The 24,814-nt window shown below is 29.6% G+C and overlaps 1 protein-coding gene across 1 annotated transcript; it reads right to left on the bottom strand.

Moving 5' to 3' along the window:
- Nucleotides 1–301: 301 nt before the first annotated feature.
- Ich (zinc finger protein ichor) lies at nt 302–20,782 on the bottom strand. Its single transcript, XM_072911433.1, has 3 exons — nt 20,399–20,782; nt 6,601–6,657; nt 302–4,177 (listed from the first exon to the last, which is right to left on the bottom strand). Exons 2-3 carry the CDS (start codon nt 6,638–6,640, stop codon nt 1,677–1,679), a joined length of 2,541 nt encoding a protein of 846 aa, XP_072767534.1. The 5' UTR covers nt 6,641–6,657; nt 20,399–20,782; the 3' UTR covers nt 302–1,676.
- Nucleotides 20,783–24,814: the final 4,032 nt, after the last annotated feature.

The following is a 24,814-nucleotide window of genomic DNA, read 5'->3' as shown; positions in this document are numbered from 1 at the left end:
GTATACATTTGATAATTTATAACATTATGTATATAATAGTCTGAAAATATATATATATATTATAATATGTTACGGTGAAAGTCAAAATAAAATATTATTATCAAAAGTAAAAAGTCATTACGTTTTATATTCATAATTTATATATTTACAATTTATATATTATGTTCTAATTTCTAATTTAATTTTTGAAAAATTTTGATTTATCTTTTATTCTTAAATATTTTTAATATTTTTAAATTCCAATTACATAATTATATTAAAAATATTTTTATTTGTTAATTAGAAGAAAGTAAATAAAATTTATCAATTCTTTAATAAAGTTACAAGCACTATAAATAATATAAATAATGTTTAAATTTTTTTATATTAATTAATATAATCAATAATTTTGTGAAATAGTTAAAAAAAAATTATATAGTCATTATAATGTCAAAAGTTATAAAAAAATCACCATAACATATATAGATATGTATATACAGCATTTTGCATTAATTATCCTTGAAATATCAATAATAAATAATTTTTTACAACTTTGTGTACATTTTACATGAACTTTGTTTCGTATACATAGCGTGACCGGATTCGATAGTTCTATTAAACACAGTATGTTTTCAGATTTATTCGGATGATATTTGAATATTATCCAAATTTTTTCTAAACAGCACGTTTTTTATTCAAAATTTTTATTCTTTACTTCTTGCAGTTAAGTATTAATCGAGATCGCACTTCGTTCATCATCATCATCATTAGTATCCAATTGAATATTATTAATGCTAAATAAAAATGATAATATATAGAATAATGATAATATGTAGAACCAATTGTCTTATTATCTATATCTTCTTTTTTATCAGCTTTCAGTGATATTCAACACATACATACAACATCCTGTGATAAATCCGTATCTATACATTGAATATAAATAAATGTTGCATTGCTATATATATTTTAAGCAAAGACGAAAAATTGTCTTATATTTCAGATAATCTACATAGATAGATAATCTGCTCTATGAGGCATAAAGTCATATACATTATCTATGCATAAAATGCAGAATTCATCATCAATCTGGCAATGCAAAAAAATAAGGCGAAAAGTTTCTAAACTTCTAAACTTATCAAATTTACAATAATAAAAATTTTTTTATATAATTAAAAAAGATTTAAAATTATTTTATTTTCTTTTTTCTACTCTTTTGTACTCAAGAAAAGATTTAAAATTATCTTCTAATAACAATTTTTAGTTTAATTTTAAAATTAACGAGCAGAAATAAAAAACCGTAATTTTTATATATATAATAATGACAATCAAAATACTAATTTCAATTAATGGCTTTATTGCTATTATATGCAAAAGTAAAGAATAAAAATCTTGAATAAAAATGCGCTGGTAATATCCATGATCATGGTCGTCTCCATTAAATTAGCGGAATTGTATCCGCTTTCATTTTTTTCCAATTACAAGGGACGTATTTAAATCAACAAATTCTAATGATTAGAGTGATCACATATTGTCACTACGATGGCCGCATTATCGCCATGTCTCATAGGTACGATATAGCGTAATTTAAGTATGTTTATAAGTCTATTTTTTATTATATACTTTACCTATGTTATGTATCATTAGAATTATCGATTTTATTTTATAAAGTGTGTCCCTTCGATCAGAGAAAAAATCTATTCCCTGCCACCTCTTTTGTGAATCTGCTGATGTTTGATAAGATGCGCCTTTTGCCTGAAAGCCTTGCTGCATACGTCACACTTGAATGGTTTTTCACCCGTATGCGTACGCAGATGCACCTTAATATTGCTCTTGTTCAAGAATGCCCTATTACACATTTGACACCTGTGAACGGGCTTCTTTGGACCATTGCCAACCACTTCAGATTCCGCTCCGTATGGTAATACTGCTGCATTGACGGCCGGATTCTTCTTATTCTGACTCTGTCCAGAACCCGAGGATCGCGATCTTTTTCTGGGATGCGAAGGGGTGGCGAAAGACGAATGTAAAAGGTCATCAGGGCTGCAGGACGTGGACACTCGATTGGGCGGACTGAGAGGTGGATAAGGGCTTGTCGATGACGGTGTTTCGCCACAAGATGCGTTCTGAAGACCGGCCGTGTTGCCGGCCTGCAATCTTGCTTGCAGCAAGGGCGCATAATTCTGCGTAAGCAGATTCTGTAGCGTGGAACCAGCGTGCTGTTGAGTTGGCATGGTTGGCGTCGTGGTCACGTAAATTTGTGGCGCATACGAGTTTGGCGACGTAGTCTCTTGGGTTTTGGGCGAGCACTCCGGCATGCCGATCCAATCGGCGATCCGATCTATATCCATCCACTGGTCCCTTGAGGTGTCGGAAGTTTGTTCTGAACTGGGACCATTTCCATTTCCCGGCACCGTTGTATCCGCTATCGCAGAACCGATGATCTCTGCTATATCGTCAATATCATATTCTATCTGCTGCGTCGATTGTGGCAATTGTTGATTTTGAGGATGTGGATGCTGCTGAGTTTGCTGCGGCTGCTGATGATTTTGTGGCTGATGTTTTTGACTTACCTGAGGACATGGTGTACTTGAGGATACTACGGGCGACTCGTAGTATTCCTGATTAGAGGAAGGTGTCGGCGACGCAGACGGTACTGACGACCTCTGACCGGATGAGGCTATCGTATGATAGTGATGGCCAGATATGCCATTGATTGAAAGGTGTCCCGTATAATTAGTGAAGGATGGAAGCGGACCCTTTATTTCCATTAACGATTGAGCTGAAGCGACATTGACAGTCGAACTTAGCATAAGCGAGTCTACCCATGAAGTATCTTGAAATCCAGCCGTTTGTTTCACGTCTGGTACTCCACCCTCGAGGAATTCGGGACCATTTGCAGCCCAAGGAGACAACAACAGGCTGTCTACGCCGACAACTTCGGCTGGTGAATCACCCATCACAATCCCGGAAGCCTGACTGCTATGTGGCGGCTCGACGCCGGAAGAGGTCAAGTGCGACGGCGTCGTCGGTGGACCCGACTGTGTCTCGTATTTCATCTCAGTTACGATGTTCGATGTTGGCGAAATGTTGGTGTTTGAAAAATTTGCCACAGCCACGTGCTGCGGTAACGATGCACTGTTTTCTCCACTGTTCCTCCAATTCTTTTCGGGATAACGAGATGGCAATTTGAAAAAAATGCTTGGATCGTAAACAGGATAAACCTGGTTATTTGTCGTTATACTTGTCACAAATTCTTTGCCTTCTGATTTTACTTTAGTATTTGTATGCGGATTCTGAAAGCAATTGGGCTCTTTTATCTTAGGAAATTTTTGCACTTCTTGTCCAATCTCCTGTTCGTTATTCAACGGTATCACCTTAATCGAGGGTTCGTAATCATTGTACAATTGTGCAATGGTTTCCACAATATCATCTGGAAATATTGTGTCTTTCACTAAATCAGTTCTTTGGGCTATTGTGAGTAGTACAGCTGATGATTTATTAGAGTGATGGAATTGTTCCTGCTGTGGATGCAAATTGTGAAATTTAAAGCTCTGGTTGGCGGAGACTGCGTTCGTTTGATATAATTGCTTATCGCAATTGTCAATAACGGTCGCTTCAAATTTCGATTTTAGATTTTCGATATTAACAGTATTTTGTTCATTCGTCGGTATTTTATTCGCCGTAGTATATTTTTTCTCTGCTGATGTCGTAAATGTGGTTGATTGTTGCAGAGAGAAAGGAATTCCGATTTGTCCGCATGAGGATGTGTATAAATGAGATCGCTCGGGTATTTGTGTGAGAGGCTGCGCGTTGTCCTTCTCTTTAACTGCTTGTGATTTTTTTTTCTTGATTTTCTCTGGTAGGGTCAAGACAAACAGATGATCGTGGTTGACCGGTGGCACTACCGGTATAGAATGTACGAAATTGGCAAGACGCTCGACCGTTGTTGGTTGAACTTGTGGAGCGTCATTTAATGAGGTTGGATATAAGGTATTTTTTTCTAGAGAGTAATCGTTATATCTTGGTGCTCTTTTATACTGATAAATGTATCGTGTTTGACATGGCGGATAGTACTGTGAACCATCATATTGAGGCGAAGACAGATAGCCACTCTCCGGAGAGTCGGGAAATGAAATCAAATTTGAAACTGGCTTATCCCAACTATTGCTCTGGTTATCAATGCAAATTTCGGTCTCTGAAACAGAAAAAAAAATCGATTGCCATTAGCTATTTAAATTTAAATTAAACAAGAGCAAACATGCATTACATGTCGAAATATCGTATCTGTCGTGAAAACCAACATTAACCAAATCAATATTATTAATCTTTATTTAATGTATGCGGATATCAAATAATTTAACCATAAGAAAATTTACTTCTTACATAAAAAAAGAGTTACAAGAAAATAAGTAACGTTAAAAATCTCATAACATTTTGCATAAATATTCCACATAAATGAAATATTTTACTTTGCTGTAAATGTTGGTTTTAATTTGTGTTTATTAATGACAGAGTGGCAGTAAAATACACAAATTTTCTTAATTACGTGATAGATCATACGATCATTTGATAATTATAAATCCGATTATATGCATGAATATGTTCATTTATATAGAGATATACAGTACATATTCGTATATTTTACAAATTAAACAAAAATATGATTTTATTAATAACAAAGTAAAAAATTTTGTCCTATCTTTTATTTTGAGATTTTTCTTTTAAGTTGACGAATCTTAATAATCATAGAAAAGAGAAAAAGGAAAGAAGAAAAGAATAAACAAGAGCAAATCCGTGAAGCAAGCGAGGCATGTCGTACAGCTTCCTAGCTCGTTTGTGGTCAATGTTGGTACGGTAGATAGATAGGTAGGTTGAATTCAACCTGATATAATCCAACGATCACACTCGCTTACATATATACATATATACGCACAAATGTACGTTATACATGCATTCTCATATCTCATTACATATTACATTTAAACGAATGTGTGTGTATATGTGTGTATGAACACAATTTATATATATGTATGAGTTAATATTGGTTGTGTACAGAATACTTAAGTATTGTAATATATATTATTAATATTGTAATATATATACATATGTATATTTTTTTTTACAATATCTACGTATTCAGTATATAACCAATATCGACGTATACATATATACATATATACGAGTATGTATACATGCGCTAGGTACACGCAAATCTCACTCTTCTCTCAAGAAGAAAGACTTATTCTACGCTAACTAGGTCAGTGGCACATTAGCCAGCTACGGCCGAGTACACTCGGCAATCAAATATATTTAAATATATATAAATATATTTCTGCGTATCTCTATATGTATTGTATGTGTAATGCTTATAAAAATAATATTAATATTAAGCTAATATTATACATATATAATACTAATAGTTTTTTATTAAAATGCAAATAATAAGAAAAAACATATACAAAAGTAAAAAAATATTAAAATATTTATAATGGAAGACATCACAAAATATATTCTAGATAATAGCACAAAATAATAAAAACTATTCTACATATAAGTAAAAAAGGATAAGAAATAAAAAGCATTAATAAAAATGGTGCTGAAAACTGTTAAATAATTTCAGTGAAAGTAAAACTAACAATAAGCGTAAATATTGTAAAATACACATTAAATACACAATATCATCTACTTAACTAAAATAAGAAACGATATAAAAAGAAATAATTTAGATAATGAATAAAAAAGAAAGAAAGATTAAATATCATAAGCATCAAAGAGCAAAAAAGAATAAAAAATAAAAAAAAAGGAAAATCAGATATCATAAGGAATGAATTAAAATATCTAAGGTCAATATAAAAATAAACAATTTGAAATTTAGCCGTGTAAAATACAAGCGATAGAATAATATACAGAATAATGAAAACTAAGATTGTTAAGCCAAAAAAAAAAGTAAAAATAAAAACGATACACAGGTAAGATGACGTACTAAAACAAAAGATTAATAAACTAAATAATATAAGGTATTATATATTTATTTCTTGCTTTATTGTTGCTTTATATATATATATATATATATATATATATATATATATATATATACATATAAGACGAAAATATATATTGTGTGTGTGTGTGTGTGTGTTGTGTGTATGTGTGTGTGTAAATATGGATATGAGTTTAATATAACATGCAAGTATAATATAACATGCAAATATAATAATTATACATATTACGATATAAATTATTATATTGTAATACAGTATAATAATTTTTATTATAATATGTTAAAATTTAATTTTATTTTGATATTCTGTATGCAACATAATATACTAGATAATTTATTTTAATCTTAAGAAGCGATATGTCATATGTCTCAAAATAAATTATGAAATTATCTAATAAAATAATAATTTTTTTACGAGTCTGTTCTAATATTATCATTATATTTTAATTTGAATCTGATTTTGATAATAAAAGCGTTTTTATTTGGAATAAAATCATGATAGAGGATATTTTTCTCGAAACAAGTAAATTTTATCTAAAACATTCTTTAAATAACCACAATCGCTTGCAGAGATTAAATTAATTATATATAAAAAATGTATAAATAAGTATTAATACGGTTTAATTTTTCCGTGATGTAGTTTGTTGAATTCTTCATTGTCCCTTGACTTTGATCTGCAATATCATAATATTAAAATATTAATAATAATGTTTTAATATAAATACAAGATGTCCGGAAAATATAACTATACTATCTATATTTCATATATTAAAAAAAATGTATTATTAACAAATTAGTTAACACTTAACAACAATTAACATTATTAATCTTTCTTTATAAAAGATGTGTAAAACCTAACCTCCACCAATATATGAACAAATCCTAACTCGTCTAATCTTGTTATCGAAAATCTTTTTCAATTCTTCTGATAATATACCTCTGATAAAATCTTTAATAGCAATTTGAATATTTTATGCTGTTATGTTATTAATTAAATACAGTTAGTAAACAAGTGTATAGCCATTTTCCAAACACCCTGCATATTTCTATCATATAAGTTAAATAATTCAATATATATTATACATATACAATATTGATATTTTTATAATATTGTAATAAAAGCGATGACAATCATAGAATTAAGGGAGTTAGCCATGTACCACAAGAAAGTTAGAGATATTATAAAAGTTTATTTTCTTAGATTTTTATTAAGTAAGCTTTTAACATTGTACGTTGCGCAACTTTGCTGCAACTTTGTTAAAATTTTGTAAATAAATCATTTTATGATAAAGATAAAAGATTATCGATATACTCTCTTGTTAATATTTCTGGTCTTCTGCAAAGAATATATTGAGTTATGATGTCAAAAACAAGAAATGAGCATGTATATTATTTTCTTTCGAAGAAGTTAATTAATTTTTAATACTTGCAAGTATTAAAAATTTGCAAGTTTATTTCATTATATATATAAAATATATCAAACATTCTCTTTTTTACTTGTGGATTAAAAAGTAATTATAAATTTTAACCATAAGCTTGATTATTTTTATATAATTATCATAAAGTCAATTTTTGTTATACAAGCATAGGATACATGAATATTGAATTTACTAATGAATAATATTAAAAAGGGATTTTTTGTATCTTATCCATATCATCGACGTAAATAATAACATATAAAAAATTAATTTGGAACAAAAAATTTATATAATTTCTTATTTTTTACATCACTAATGCAGTAAAGAACCAAGAAGCAATATATACAGACTTTATAGAACTTGACACCAAAGCATTAGGTATTGTAGAATTAGTATTAAATCATTAATTAGAAACATACATCACGAAATCTCTCATACATTCACATATTATATATATACATATATATATATAACAAAAAAAATAAATATAAAATTATATGTAATATATACATTATATGTATAATTCTATATTTATTTTTTATAATCTTAATATGTTTATACATAGGAAAAATAATATAATAATAACTGACTTAAGCGATATAATTTTATATATATTGTTCTATCTTTAACAAAAGGAGCCGTTCAAATTAACTTATTATATATTCTAATTGTAAAATATAGTAATTAAAACCAATAATAATTTTTTTATTTTAAACATGGTTTGTATTTACTTTTTTAATCACTTATGTTTTCTACTTTTACACTTCTAATTTATTGCCAATTAATTAAAAAAGAGTAATGGAAAAATAAATCACAATTAATAATCAAAAGTTTTAAATATCTAATTACCATTTTTTTAATAAATAATCTATATATTATATATTTTTGTGACATCAATGATTTAGTTCATTGATTATTTCTAATTAAATTAATATGTAAAAATTAATAGCGTAACATTCAGCATTAGTATTAGTGATCGTAATATACATTTAATATTCTCTAATAGTTACTTTACTATTAGAGTTATTAAATTGTTGTATCTATATATTGTTTTAAAGTTAAAAAAATAAGATGTGAAGAAGAAAAATGTAATGAGCTTATAGTAATTTATGAAATTAATCAAATATTTAAAAAAATTAAAAAAAAAATTATTTTGAAATGTATTATTTAAAAAATATATTTATTTAAACGTATTTATTGTATTAAATTATTGAATTGTATTTATGTATTAAATGTATTTATATATTCTCTCTTAATTACAAACAAATTTACATAAATAAAAAGAAAAATATATTATTTTTCTTTTTATTTATTTGCTTTCTCAAATATCTCTGTCTCTTTCTAGCTATGTTAGATAGTCAGAGTGATCGCCAAAGTGATCGCCAATGTCCAGGGAATCAGATAGGACACATAAAGAAAAAGAAGCTTATATTAAGCTTATATTATGAAGAGAAAAGTGAATTGTGATATATATACATGAGTGCTTTACTATGTGTTTTATTAACAATATCTTTGCATTAGTATCGTTGTTAAATTAATGTGTCAAATAACTTTAAATATTATTATTATTTAATTTGTACAATTAAATTTATAATCACATTATTAGGTATAGAAAATACTTACCTTAAATTATAAGATATTATATATGATAATATATTGTTAATTTTTATAATATATTGATAATTATTTTATTCACACTCACATAACTTATCACGTAAACTTATATTCAATTTTTTCCATTAAGGTTTCTACTTTCTTATTGCAGCTACATTGAATTATAATATTAAACAAAAATTAAAAATTATGTAAATTTTTTTTCTTGTAAAATGTGTCGAAATAAATTAGTTTCATCTACCTTACATATTTGCATTTGATTATTTAAATTTATAAAATATAATTTTATAATTAGAAATTTTTCTTTTCAATATCTTGTATTAATAAGTATAATTAAATCTGCATATCTCATTCTTAACGAAAATAGAACTTACGATACACATATATGTATACTTATACTATATACATTTATATAACTTATATATAAAAAACATCTTGAAAGTTAACCTGAAGTTTCTTTACAAAAATATAAATAAACAAATCTTGCAGACAGAATTCTGATCCATTCTGCCAATCACAAAATATGCATCGATATAATTTCTTAGTTTATTATCACATAAATGGTAATATTATCAAGTTTAATTAATTAATGTACAATTTTTATTTTTAAAAAATATTGTGCTAGAATGCTTTTTGCTAGATGTCTAGCAAAATTTATAATGTAAAATACTTATTGTTTATCGTCTGTACCGTTTACCGTTGTTCATTAAGGATTTTCAATAAGACGAAGCAATTTATGACGGATAATCAAAATTGATTTGATAATAAATATAAGTGCTTCCGACAATATATATTCAATATCGATAATATAAGAAAATGAAACACCATTGATATCAAATATACTATATTATAATATAGTATAGCAGAGATAATTAGAGTAAAAACAAAAGACAAATATATAATATCCAAAAGAGAAGAAACGGCAGAAAAACCAGAAATTAAAAAATAAATACAAGTTTATGTTACATAAAATTCGCAAATATATATACATATTTTTTTTTTATCTTTTACTTATATTTTTATTTATATTTTTCTGTTTGTATTAAAATCACTTTTTGTCCTTCTCAGACCAAATATATAAAAGATAACCAAAAGCGATAATTTTAAAGAAAATGTCAATTTAATTCTCTTCCGGATTTTTACAGCTGTTGCTGCATGACAATCGATAAACTGTCATATCCACCTGCCAGACTACGACTTCCAAGAGGATATTCATTCTATTCACGCGTCCTTCATTGCTCACATCCTGCTGTACGAAAAGCTTAAATTTGATATCCTTTCTTCTTTCTGTTCCGATTGACATATCCGCGTGGTCGCGGAAGCACGTCATGAGAAACATGCATATCGGCCTCGCCGTCTTGGTAGTATCTGTCGCTCCTGCAAGCACCACCACCACCACCACCACCATCATCATCATCATCATCATCATCATCATCATCATCATCATCATCATTACTCCTCTTGCAAACCTCGCTCTTTGCGCTCAACTTCGGCGTCGAGTCCGTCCTTGTCGTCGGTTAGAGTCCGTCCTTGTCAAATGTAAACGGTCGACGGTAAACGCTTCAGAGTTGGTTCTCCCACCGTCGCCGCCGGCCCCCCGAGACTCATAAAGCGGGTGGATGGGGGGGTCCTCTCGCCATGACGTGTTACCGTGTACCGTTATCCAATGGCGCGGACGTGCCTCGCACGATCGCGTGGTGGGCCCGCGAGCAACGATCGATCGGGCCTGCTTTTTCGGGCCTACGACAATGTTTCAGTGAGCTACTTATCAATGGGATCACCAGGTATCCGTGCGACGCGACAAATTCGGCCGTAGCTGCGCGGAGTCGTTTGATGTTTACGACTCTGCTCTGTGTTTACGAAGGCACATACGAAGAAACACGTCTCTCCTTCTTTCAAATTTAATGCGGCATTACACTACTGCGCAAAACATTCTGATGTGCTTACTTATAATTCTTTTTTTCTATTTTTTATCGGGGATTTTGAGATTATTTTTTATTGTCTGTCGCAGCATTGCATTATGTAGGATGACATAATGTATAAATTGAAGATGCTCCTAAGATCATTTTATATACACGTTTAAAAAAAAAATATATATATATATATATATTGTATATTTGAAAATTTCATGTAACATAAACTTATTTATTTATTTTTTTAATTTCTTTAATTGATGATAAACTTATATAGAACTTGCAATAAAATAATAATGAAATAATTATAAAATATAATATTTTAATAATACAATAATATTAACAATAAGTATAATTATTAAATTAATAATAATTGCCGTATATGATCCTGACCTTTAAGAAAAGTATTTAAACAAAACTCATCGTATATTATCAAGATATGTAAAATTTATCGCGACATTTCTCAACATCCTACAACATGTAGTTCTCCCGACATAAATTTAGAATGCCAGACTCATAATGTTTATATTCTACTTAATATTTTATAAGTTAAAATATTTTTTTTATTTGTAAATAGAACAAGCACATTTATCTTTATTTGTTTCATTTTCTCGTTTGTTTTTAATTTCTGTTTTACAAAATTTAGAGTTTTTGTCAAGTTTTGAATCAGCGTTTAATTGATAATTACAATCTAATTTAGGATACAGAAGATCACCCATTAGCAATTGTTTCTATTCTAATAATCGTACAACAAAAATATCTTTCCGTTCATAAATATAAATATAAAATGTGAACTAAATAAATAAATAATTGACCTAAATATTTCGCATGTAACAAAAGATATTTTAAGAGATCGATCACAAATCTATTTTCATTTTAAAAAATGTTGTGTCATCAATCTCAATATAAATGTAAGATATTTCTTTGGAATTAAAAAAAAAAAAAAAAAAAAAAAAAAAAAACATTTATAATTTCTTTGAAAAAAGGAAATTTTTTAATAGCGCGTCATGAACAGAATGAAATGACCATCCATTGGTACGCGATCACGCATTTCGTGTACACGTGTACCCGCGTGCACGCGGAGATACCTGCATCATTCCATCCGTCCGTCCGTCCGTCTGCCCGTCCACTCATCGGGCCCGTGTCGGGGGGGGGGGGGGCACGAGTCCGTCGGGGGCCGCCGCGCCGCTCGCGAATATCCGTGCCGTGACTACACGCCGAAACCATACCGCGCTCGCGCCTCGCGCCCCAAGCCGCGACGCAGTGGGGCGGCCGAAGTAGGCCGGAGCACCGTTACAGCCGGCTGCACGGCCGAAGCCTACGCAAATCGACTTGATTTTGCCCGAATGGCTTTCCTTTTCGTTGTGAAAAATGGCGCGTGCGAGCCGCGGTTTCCGCGCCGACCCACTTCTACGCGAGCGACCATGCGTGCGATTTTCCTCGCGATTCCCGCGCGCGCCCGCACTTGCTCGCACGTGACGATCTACCGCGTCGCGCTATCGTCTTTCCTGTCTCTCTTACGAATTAACATCCGCATTTTTTCGATATAAGTATACGCCTATTACTCATTGTCAGTAGATATATTTATGTTTTTATATTTGCGGTAGAATTTCTAGAGTTTGAATTTACAAATTCTTTTTGAATTGTTTTATTTTTAATGAGCTCTAATTTGTTGTATTTTTTTACTTACAGTAATTTTTTCGCGCCCAAAAAAGTCAATTTGAAATTGAATTTTAATCTCTGTATCATCCCACAAGCAGCCGGAAGAGACGCGGCGCGCAACGCGCGGCACACTTGTTCGTGCGATGACTATGCCCGGCTAAACTATATCGGCACGTATACTGGAGAACGGAAGTAGGTCGAGGCACCGTTACCGGGTAGCCGAGAAGCTCGGGAGGCCTACGCAAGACCAGTCAGATTTTGCTAAGCGTACGAGGCAGCCGAGCAGAGCGATATATACATGCATACACACGCACACAATCACGGCTTTCCTTTTCGTTACGAAAAATGGCGCGTGCGAAACGCGGTTCCCCGTGAATGACCTACATCGTACAAACGAGTCATGCTCGCGCGAGAGCGTCTTCGTCCTCGCGCACCTCGTTGGCGGACGACCGGTTGGGAACCGCTCGGTACCCGTGACCCACACACCGCACACGCAGAACCAGACGCGACCAAACGTGAAATTCATTTCCATACTTCCGTGTCCGGCTGTACGCGGAATGGATCTTTTCGCCTCGTTACGCAGCAGCGACGGACAACGCGTTCGTCCGTTCCCAATAGACTCGCTTAACGCGCTTTTTTTTTAATGTCGTTTTCTTTTTTCATTAATGCGGAAATTATTACCGTTTCTTTAATGTTTCAGCGTTTTGAATTTCAGATTATAGATTAAATTTTTCTTTTTTTTTTTTTTGTAGAACTAATTAATTATTTTTTTCTCTTAAGGAATTAAAAGACTGAATTACATATTATATTATTTTTAATATTTATCGTGATCGTCACAATAATATTTAATGGAATAATAATGTAACAATTAAAACAATTTACGAATATTGTAAGGTATCAATAACACAAAAAAAATTTATAAAGAAAAGAGAGTTTTCGCGTATCTCAAATTGCAGATTGCATTTATTAATTAAATAATTCAAAGTAATAAAAAATCTTATAATGACACAATTAAAAATAAAAATATTGGAACAAAGAAAGATATAATCTGCTGATTATATTCACAAATAAAAAAATTATTTAATTTATAAGTAGAAAACAGACGTTTAAGTCAGACATATCGGATATTAAAACATAAGAAATAGGAGCATAGGAAATTATATCTTTTTTTAATTTTATTTTATGTGCTAATAATAAAAAATTAATGAAAAATCTAGAGATAATAAAGAAACATTTTTAGAATGTGTTTTTGCACAGGAATACAAATGATATTAGTATATGCATTGATCGATTGTATCGCCGCGATACTTTAGCATGAATTCCTTACAAAATAGATCAACTAAATGAGGGTATTATCTTTTATCTATTATAACGGTATATTTGAGAGTTGTTATTTTTAACGGGTTATTAGTAGTACTCTGTAAATACCGATTGTCATGTATGAGCAAATGAAAAATGCTATAAATATTACCACATTTTTAATTAATTCGACTATCGATTACTATTCTACAATTTTCGAAACACGTCAATTTGCACAAGTCGATAAAGTATCTTTAATCAAACATCAGAGCATTATGATTTCAGATAAGCACATTTATCTAGGTACTTGTCTCATTTTCTGGAAAATGAGCAGAAAATATTCTAGCTAATTTCTGACTGATTGCATATATTAATAGATACTATAAATGACTTTTAATGTTTCATGAGTAATTTAGAATTCAATATTTGATTAGGATTCCGTAAAATGAAATTATCTGTAAAACTATACGTAAATTGAAAATGTCTTTTCTTATATCTTTTGTCAATATTCGTAAAGATTTTTATAAAAATTGAAGTGGAATAAAAAAAAATAGAAGAATACAGACATGATATATTAGGTGATAAAAAAATGTTAAAAAAAGAGGAAATGTAATGAGATTCATTGTATGTCATTTTAATTGTGTACCATTTTATTAGGTAATATAACTTTTTTTAAATTTCTTTTTATTTCCAATTTCTCATAAATATCTTAGCATGGTATCCAAAGGTATTCTATAGAGACATATAAATTCTTTGAAGTTCTATTGACAAAAGAATAGAAATAAAAATAAAAGAAAAAAAGAAATTCTTTATCCTTGCGTTATTTTGAAAACTTGGCACTTAATTTTGATGATAAATCTTAAATAATGAAACGATAGATTTTTAATAAAGTCTTAAAATTTATGTTATCAAATTTTTTGATAGCGTGAATTTTGATAAATAAGAATAATATACATAAATACATATATATGTACAGAACAGTATAATTCAGTAAAATCATACTTTGAATTTAATATAATCTACCCTAGAAAGTGTGTGACCTCTTTTCGATACAGGTATCTGACCGTTGACATTTGCTTCTCTTGCTAAAAATTTTCAACAAAAAATTTTTCTAATATATAGAACTTATAACATATTATATTTTATAATAATTAACACTTGAATATTAACCAATATATACGTGCAAAAGAATTGTTATAGCATTTTACGATATTATTAATCTGGAAATTTACATATTACTCTTGTTAAATTAAAATCAGCAAAAAAATTGATCAAAGTTATTTTACGATCAAATTTTAAGATCAAATCAAGTCCAGAAAATTGATAATATTTCAAAATCAATAATTTTGTTTGTGAAAAGACTCGAGGAATCGTGATTATATTATGTTTACGCGACGAATTTCTTCTCGAAGATCTTGATCGTATTATCTGTTATTGAAGCCGACCTTTGGCTGACTGTGATGTCAAAAAGATCTAGTCGTGGCTCGATACGTATATAGATGCGTACGCGAGGCAACCTGGCACCGCTCCGTCGTCGGAGAAAGTGCGACGACCCTTAAGGTAAAGGTTAAAGACGATGAGGACAGAGACGATGTTGAGGAAGTAGGCGCGGATTGGTGGACATTCGCATAGCTGCGGTTGAGCCATCGAAACAACACTGGTCTATCGACATTTCATAGCACTTTCGCTGCAAGGACAAGTAGCGTACATACGAAGCAAATCTCCGAGCGCATTATTAGAAAATTTCAGAGATTTATAGATCAATATCGGACCAAATAACATACAAGTCTAAAAACTGGAATAGCTTATAAAAAATGCAGTCTAATTAACTATAGTCTAGAAGGTTAAAATGTCAAATATTTGTTTAACTTCTTTTTCTCGTTTTCTTCAATTTTTTATATTTTTTCTTATTCTTGTCTGCAGCTTTAAATTTATAAGCTATGCTTTTAAAAATTTAAAAGCAGGTAGAAAGAGTGAATAAAACAGATTACAAGAATTTTTACAAAAAAAAGATTCACAATGGACATCATCAGTTATGTACACGTTTTCATACACGAGCTTTTTTATGGGTGAACATAAAGGTCCCCGCAAATCCATCGACCTCCGTGAAGATCGCGGACGACCACTGCGAAGTCCCGTAGACATGGCCGTCCATGGACGACCATGAGCGACCGTGGAGGTAAAGGCGGTATCTATAGCCTCTACGGAACCGACGAGTCGGAAGACCTCCCCACCTTCTCGTCGGAGTACCGGTTAATGTGGTACACTGACCTACTCTCTAGTCACTGCTGCAACAGTGAGAACACCCCGCCATACTGTTGTTCCGCCGTCCTTCTCTCGCAACAACGGCGCTACTTTTTCTCTCTCTCGTCTTTCCTCTCTCTTTCCTTGTCTACCTCGCATTCCCTTTCTGCTTCTATTTCTCGCCATTTCTTTCTCATGTTTCTCTGGTTTTTTCTCTCTCTCTTTTTGTTTTGTAAAATTACATCGACCGTTTACGAAACGACGTCGACAAAGTAATTGACCCACAAAAAACAATGTCTTTATTGGTTGTTACGTATTAGCGTATAATATAAATTTAAAAATTTAATTGGCCATATTGTGATTTTTTTAAGGAGACCATCAGAAGTGCGCCGAAAATTTATCTTTTATAAACAAATATACGTACATAATTATATATATCTATTTTTTTTAATTTAATTATATTAAATATATATATATAGTATGATAGAATATTTAACGTAGAAAAAATTATGAATATATTTCAAACGCTTATGTTAACATTTTATTATTTAAATACGTTTTTTTAATAATATACCATTATTAAGTGACTTCTTTTATTAATGTTAGATTCTCAAATTTCATTATTCTTATAATCGCTTCCGTCAAAAAAATTCTCTTTAAGTGTCTTGTTATTCAACATTTATACCAGCATAATTTATAATTTATATAGTAAAACAAAGTATTTTTCTATTATATGTTTAAAATATTTCCTATATCGATACAAATATCTTATATGTTAATATAGAGAATAATTTGGCGTATGATGAAGAAACTTTAGTAAAATATTTTACAAGCAAATCTAATGAGCATTATTACTCGTCAAAGAGATAGAATAGAAATAGAGACTTCGTTCTGCTGCATTAACTATGTGATGAAAAGTCTGCGGGAGAATATATGAGACATATTTTGCTCAACCGTCTTAACGGAACGAATATCTAACTGCAATAATCTAGCACGATAATATTGTTATTACGACTTTACTTATTTACAAAGAGATACTAGTGCTGGAGAAACAAAGACTAACGATTCTTATGTATCTCTATGTGGACATTTTCTGATAAATCTTTATCGTTATCATTCAGTGGGCCAGACAATTTAGTAAAACGTGAAAAAATTGAGCAGATAATATTATTATTATCAAACTGAATATGTGTACAAAAAAATATCTAGTCAACTATCCATTTGTTAGCAGTATATGACCTAGCGATTAACAAAAGATTCTATCGATTCTCTATTAAAATATTAATTGCCCTGCCGCATGCAAAGATAATTCTTGATCGAAATCGAGCTATAATAGAATAGAAGAGAATCATTGCATAAAATACATGCGCCACTAGAAATCGACGACCTGACACTGAGATTGTCCCAAGTCGTAGATTGGCATCGAGGTGCAACGAACCGCCTTGCGAGATGTCTACAACCTCGAGCAACAAGTTGGATCCCCACTAGCTAACAGCCGAGGAAGTCGTTCCGGAGAAATTTCACCGCAAACTTAGCAGCCTCTGTCGTCGTCATTGCCATAGTTTAGATAGTTCACGCCATCGTCATCGGTGCTCGAATACTTAATAGGTGAATTGGCTTTTGTAAATTGCCCAAAAATCACTAAGATAATATACAGATATACCGTAGAATGTGTACAGAGAGTTGTGTGTTCTTACTTACAAAAATTTAAATAAGTCTCAAATGACGTGGACTGAGATAAGAAAAGATAGCGTATTACAAAATTTTGTTTATCGTGCGGACAAACTCGCATTTGTAATATCATGTCGTAGAAACAGAATCTTAGAATATATTTAAAAGGATAGAATTTGTGTGAAAATTAATTTTAAATTAATCGAGAAAATGTACTCAAAATAAATCCCAACGAATAGATTTTACAATCTCAAAAGATATGAAATCTTTTCATATTCTTAAAACTACATTGACGCAAGAATAAATGCCATTGAAATTATTTGTGACAAAATATTAATAAAATATTTTTCTTTTAAAAAATATAAAACATTAGGGCATATATTTAAAATTTTTTTTTTTATCAAAAGCACCGCTTCTTTACGACCCAATTTTGACCAAGTAATCTTCTCTATAGTATCAATTCTAAGTTCCGTTATTATACACATGCTGACCTCTAAAGCCAAACCTTAACAGTACAATACTTCTCAAAATAAAAAAAATATGAAAATATATAATATTGGCAGTATAATACAATATAAGAGGCACTATAAAACAATATAAAACTGGTAATTTTTTTTTAACTCAAAAAAGATTACTATTTGACTTATTTGCTTTTTTATTTAAGTTTCAATAATTTCGATTTTTTATGAAAAAAATTTATAGGCTTTTTTTAGATTTTGAGATGTCTTCATAATTTATATTATTTTATATAAAAGATATACTTATATAATATATAATATATACAAAATCAAATATATAATATATTTAATTAAAATATAAAAAAATATGTGAAAATAGAAACTAAAATTTTATTTGCAAATAAAAAATAATTTTTACTTTAAATAAAAACTGCTCATCTATTTATTTCGATTAAGAAATTAATAAATCTTCTCGCTTTTAATACAAGTTTTAATTGTCAGATTTCTAGACTCTTTGACTTCTTACTGGGTTAAAGATTAGTAATAGCATTTTTTAAAAGAATCTCTCTCCCTTCTAGAATTTCCAAATACATTTAAATCTAAACTTGACCTAGTCTCAAGTGTGATTTACGATAACGGAAAGCGCGATATGGGCTCTGATCAATTCGATGCTGTCACAAAATTATCGACTTGTGCGCACAAATAGACGGTTACTTATCGTGAGTAGCGAACGAAGTTCTATCGTTAGAAAGCGTGGTAATTCAAGTGACGTATGTGGCACAAGAAGTACTAGACGACAACCGATTCGTAAAATTATGGAACACCACCATCACTGGGGCTTATTGGTATTCTCAATTCAAAATCTGTATTCTTACCCATATTCTCTATGCAAATTCAGACGCAATGTCAATAACACAAATTGCATCATTGGTTTACTTTCAATGATGTCAGTTGCATGATTTCCATTAGAGATATCGTACCATTATTCAATAATATTACACAATCAATTTTTAATTTCAGTTTTTCATATTTTCCCTTTTTTCTTCACAAAAATATCAATTCTTCATTAGCACACATGTTTTTCTGACCTTACGTAAATACACTGAGTCTTTGAACTCAAAGTTTTTTTTACTGTTCTAGGCTTTAAAAAATCAGATAAAAAATAAAATTACTTTTCAAAATATCTACTACATTATTCAATAAAGATTTTAAAATCAAATGTTCGAAGTAATGTCAGACTGCGCTCTTTTTTCATATCAAAGAAATTTCAGACTGTATCTTCAAACCTCCAGTGTGACTACGCGCGGGAGGATTAATTTTATTATTAGATTATTATAATAGTAACTCATTCATATATCAGTTATTTCAATCGTGGTAAGATAAAAAAATTATTTTTCATGAAAAAAATAAGTCCAAAATAAATAAAATATCATAAAATTCTTTTATGCAAAACTTTCTTAAAAACAGATTTTATAAAAAAATTATGAAATTTATAAAATTTATTTTTTTTTAATTTGAAAAAAATATCCAAAAAGATCTTATATTAAATTGTAAATTTAGAGGCTGTTAACACATAAATACCACTTTTATTTCTTCAATAAAAAAATTTATATCTTTTATACATATTTCTATAATCACTATTGAAATTGCCTATTATCAATTGTGAGAAATCATTTAGAAAAACACAGATTATATTTTTCAATTTTTAAAATAATTTTTTTCAAAAACTTAGTATAAAAAAAGAAATTATTTTACATATTTTCGACTTATTTCTTTATAAAAAAATTGCTTTTTTCAATTGTATGCCATTAGTTCGGAGAAACTTGGTCTGCGCGCACGTACGTGCTGCACCCTTGCTTTCCAGACACCTGTTGAGATGCTTCAAAATGCAATTACAACGGGCATCCTTGCGATTGATAAATCTTATCAATCAAAAAAAATATATATATATATATATATATATATATATCAAAATATATAAATGTATGAGTATATGAGTGTATGTTTATAAAATTCACGTGATACTTGTTTGTGTTTATATCGCATATCAACATGGAAATCAAAGATGATGTTAAGTGTGGTACAAAAGCATGTTTGTCTAAAAGTGATAATATTTGATAGTAACTGTCGACTTACTTGTAAAGTAGCACTTGGATCGGTATCGTCTCTACGGCTTCAAAGGGAGGACTTTTTTGTAAATCTATCCAAAGTACATCCAATGCACTGTGTGTCACTCGATCAGCATCCTCAACACACGCACTTATTCGATCGACGGATCACGCGCGAGAATAACATAGTCCACCACTATCACTGGCAAGAAAAATCCGAAACAAGCTGCAAACGTTGCCTGTGTCGTTGTGATATAATCATATCTCGTTCACGGTACGCGAAATGAAATTGTATGCCCAAAACGCTTTGCCGAGCAGACCGAGTAAGTTACCAGTACGACGCGTGAGCCTTAACTGTTGGGTCTTACTCCGGCCCGGCAGAGTCATGCGGCAGGACTCCCCCACTTAAGCATCCGTGTTCTCACAAGAGGACTTCTCCCGCTCCTTTTACACTACGTCCATCAGACCAATCTTATACTCTTCCGCTATTGTAGCGACATTTCCTACCACTAAGCTACCCTCTGATATTCCTTCTAAGGGTTGCGCATGAGCAGAATGTATTTTTAACAGGGTCCACAGGGTTCTTATTGGTTTTCCTACGTTCCTTATATTAACCAATTGGAACATAAAATTCTTCGTTCAGAAAAATGGTGTCGTGATTCATTCACTGAAAACTAAAGATTATTTCCAATATTTGTAACATAAAACTACATTTATAGATTACATAACTCGACAGGATAGGCGTCATCATTAGTTATATTTCAGCCACGTTTAAAAATTCAATTTTTTTTCAAAATTTTTAAGATTTAAACAAATCTGAAAATATATAATATCATTTTACATCTTTTGTAATAATATTGATATTATGTAGATATTATGATATGTATATTCTAATATAATATTGTCTTTCTAAAATTATACCATACAAGCGTATCATAATAAATAATAAATTTAATATTATTACTTAAGATTTATTTTGTATAGTATAATAATAATAATAGAATATATATTTATTATTATTATTTAAAATTTAAATTTAAATTAATTTAATATTATATATATATATAATATTTTATTTTAAAATTCTGTTTACAACTTATACCAATGTATCAACTACACATTATTGTATATATATGTAAACTTTTTGTAATGCGACATATATAATTAATACTAGAAATTTTAACATTGAATATTTCTCGTTATTTTGGTGATCATCTAGCAGAATTTTGTACGGGAATGGAAATTATTAGATCGAAAAAATAAGGACGGTTCGCGATGACGATTCGAGCGAATCGATTCGCTTTCGACGGAAATTTTCTCGCCGTTTTAAGCATTATTCTATAGTATTAATAACAGCAGAGACGAAAAATAACACTGAAACATTTAAATAAAAAATTTAAACGAAAAAAAAACAATAAGTGGCAAATGCAATTCGCACATTTTTGAACGACGCAACATGTATATCACGCTATAAATTTATATTGACCAACAAAGGAATTCATTCTTCTTGCTTCGCGTTCGCGTTTTGAGTTTAATTGGCAGAAACGAGATTTCGAAATGTTACACAGTTACCTTCACTAATAACTCGCACAATAAGAGAGAGAAAGAGAGAGGGCGGTTAACGAAGTAAGAAAATATGAAGAAGCGAATATACAACGGCGAATAGAGAACGTCAATAGATAAAAGAATGTTTTTTCATATATAAATGATGCTATTCTCTCTTATATACATGTATTAAACATTATCGTTGATTCATTTTCATATATAAAAAATTGATAAGAGAGCATAACATGTCAGTCTAAAACATGTAGCAAATATGCAAGATTTTCAATATAATATAAACTTTTTATAATTTAATATAAACTTCCTCCTGATGTAAAATTCTTTCTGATAATAAAATTGTCTTCATATACTTTTATATGCAAAACATGCATGCAACTATGCTAAAATTCTTTATTATCTTATCACTTCTGTAGGTCATTAGACGTTTTTGATCGAATGTGATTCGTATGTACATCATGATTAGTAATTAAATAATTCAAAATTATTATATTTTTACTACATTAATTTAATATTGTACAAATTATTTATTTTATTTAATATTGTACATGTTATTTTTTTTTTTTGGGGGGGAAAATGTTATACGTTTAATTTTCTATTCATATTCAAACATTTATAAATGCCAAACTATTAGTGTTCTGAGTCATGATTTAAGAATGCTGTTTAACGAAACCCTTAAGACATTAATGAGTTGTAATGTTAGTTATTGAAATCCTTAAGATTTTAATGAGCTCTAATGTTTAACAGAATTATTAATTTTTTAATAGGAATAATCAAATATCTTTTAACTCATGATCAATATACATACATATATCACATAATTCTTTATAGCTCGGAATCTATGATCGATTTTAATGATTTAGATCTTGAATTACATGGGCTTAATAGACGACTTCAAACGTGAATAAAAGTTAGTTTTCAAAACCATGATTGCAGAAGTTAACCTTAAAATTTATAACTATAAAATTTTAAATGAGATTGCTTTATATTTAATGGGAATGCTTTATATTTTTTAACCGCCTTCAATTTAAACATATTTTATTTTTCATAAGAAACAAATACTTTTATAAAAAATGAATACTTTTTGTGAAGATACGCAACGCTTATACTTCAATGACTTCTGAAATATTATCAAATGTTAAGAATTCAGATTAATTTAGATAAAAAATGTTTACAAATCCATTAAACATATTTTAAATATTTAATAAATTAAATAAATAAGAGTAGAGTGTTGTAATTTTGACTTTGTGTGTGACTACTCTCGCGCTTCAAATAGCTATAAGACAAAATTTTAAATTATCATATTTTTTCATAGAAGCAGCACAAAAAAAAGTTTTGGATAAAACTAAATTGTTTTTTTCCAAACAATAAAAAAATGTAATTTTGTATAGGGATCATTAGATTTAGGACCATTAGACTCATACAATTAAAAAATAAATCTTTAAAATTAATGGCACACTTTCTGAGATATTGAGTTGCAACAATTATGTGGTTTATTCAGTATATGCATTTCTTATTGTTAAATATGATCAAAAGTACACTAAATTATGGCCTAAAACGCGGTAAATTACTTTCAATAAATTATGATAAAAATTAAACTAAAATCAATTTATAAATCAAATTCAAATCAAATATTATCAATATAGTTCAAGAGACAAGACATATTTTTACATATTTCTCAATATTTATGTATAATAGATATTTTAATGATTCTTTTTTTTATAAAACTGTAGATATTAATTTAAGATACATTGTTTTACTTATGGATGCTGATTATTTTGATTTTAATACATTTCATTAAAAACACATGTACTTTTTGAGGATTAGAATTGCACTTAACCGATGCTATTAAGACTGCTGTTTTTATATTATAATGACAGAAGTGAGAGATATTTCACAATTATGTGAATTTTTTTCTTGCAATAAATAAATTAGATTTTTATCATATGCTACAATACGTTTGATACTACATATTGAAAATTATCAAAAACTACTTTCTTTTGTTAATTTGTGTTAATAAATGGCATATTTTTCAATTTTTTTCTCTAGTTTATTGGTTTCCTCTTCTTTTGCTAAAATCAGCATATTTCTGTATTATTTTTTACTTCGACTAATATTATATATCTGATGTGTAATCTATTTATTCGTATTCAATAATATAGGTTAGTTAAATATATCGATCATTCTTTTCAATTCGTGAATTAATAACTTCAAATCCTGATCAATTGTCATAAAATCTACTTTTGCTATGATATATAGAATATTTATAGTTATGTGAGTGTATGCGGGTATATTATAATCATCATTGAAATAAAAATTAATATAGAAATAATTTTAACTGATTTTAACAAAAGAAGAGGAAACCAATAACTAGAGAACAAAATTGAAAAACATCATATTTATGCTTATAGTCATACATTTGATTCGGTTGTATTAATTTATGATTCCTAAAACTTACTTCAGTCAAAATGCAAGAGATCCAGTATAGATATAATAGAATCAAAATCAGAATTGACGACACAGTATAAATTTATTGAAAAAAAAATACATATTGTTTCTTCTAACAAAGTATGTCAGAACGTATTGTCTCTTCTGGCAGAGTATGTCAATAGGGACTGGAAGTTTATGATTATTACATTGTTACTATGGTCGTTACCTTACCTTACTTTACTTTAACGGACCCAAAATTTCAGGTAAAAGGAATGTACACTTTTAACACATGCATTTTGTCACGGTGCCTTATTCCTATGCCTCGAATGTTTCGTATAATGCGCACAGCTCGTTTTGGTTACTAATTCTATCCACGACGACGACATCACACATTCTATTTCATAGCATGAGTATACTTCGCGTAACGCGCTTATTAATTACGCCTCTTCATTAC

This window comes from Anoplolepis gracilipes, chromosome 2, assembly GCF_047496725.1.
Source record: "Anoplolepis gracilipes chromosome 2, ASM4749672v1, whole genome shotgun sequence".
NCBI classification, from domain to species: Eukaryota; Metazoa; Arthropoda; class Insecta; order Hymenoptera; family Formicidae; genus Anoplolepis; species Anoplolepis gracilipes.
Note: the sequence above shows the minus strand (reverse complement) of the source record. Positions and strands in the feature narration are given on the sequence as shown.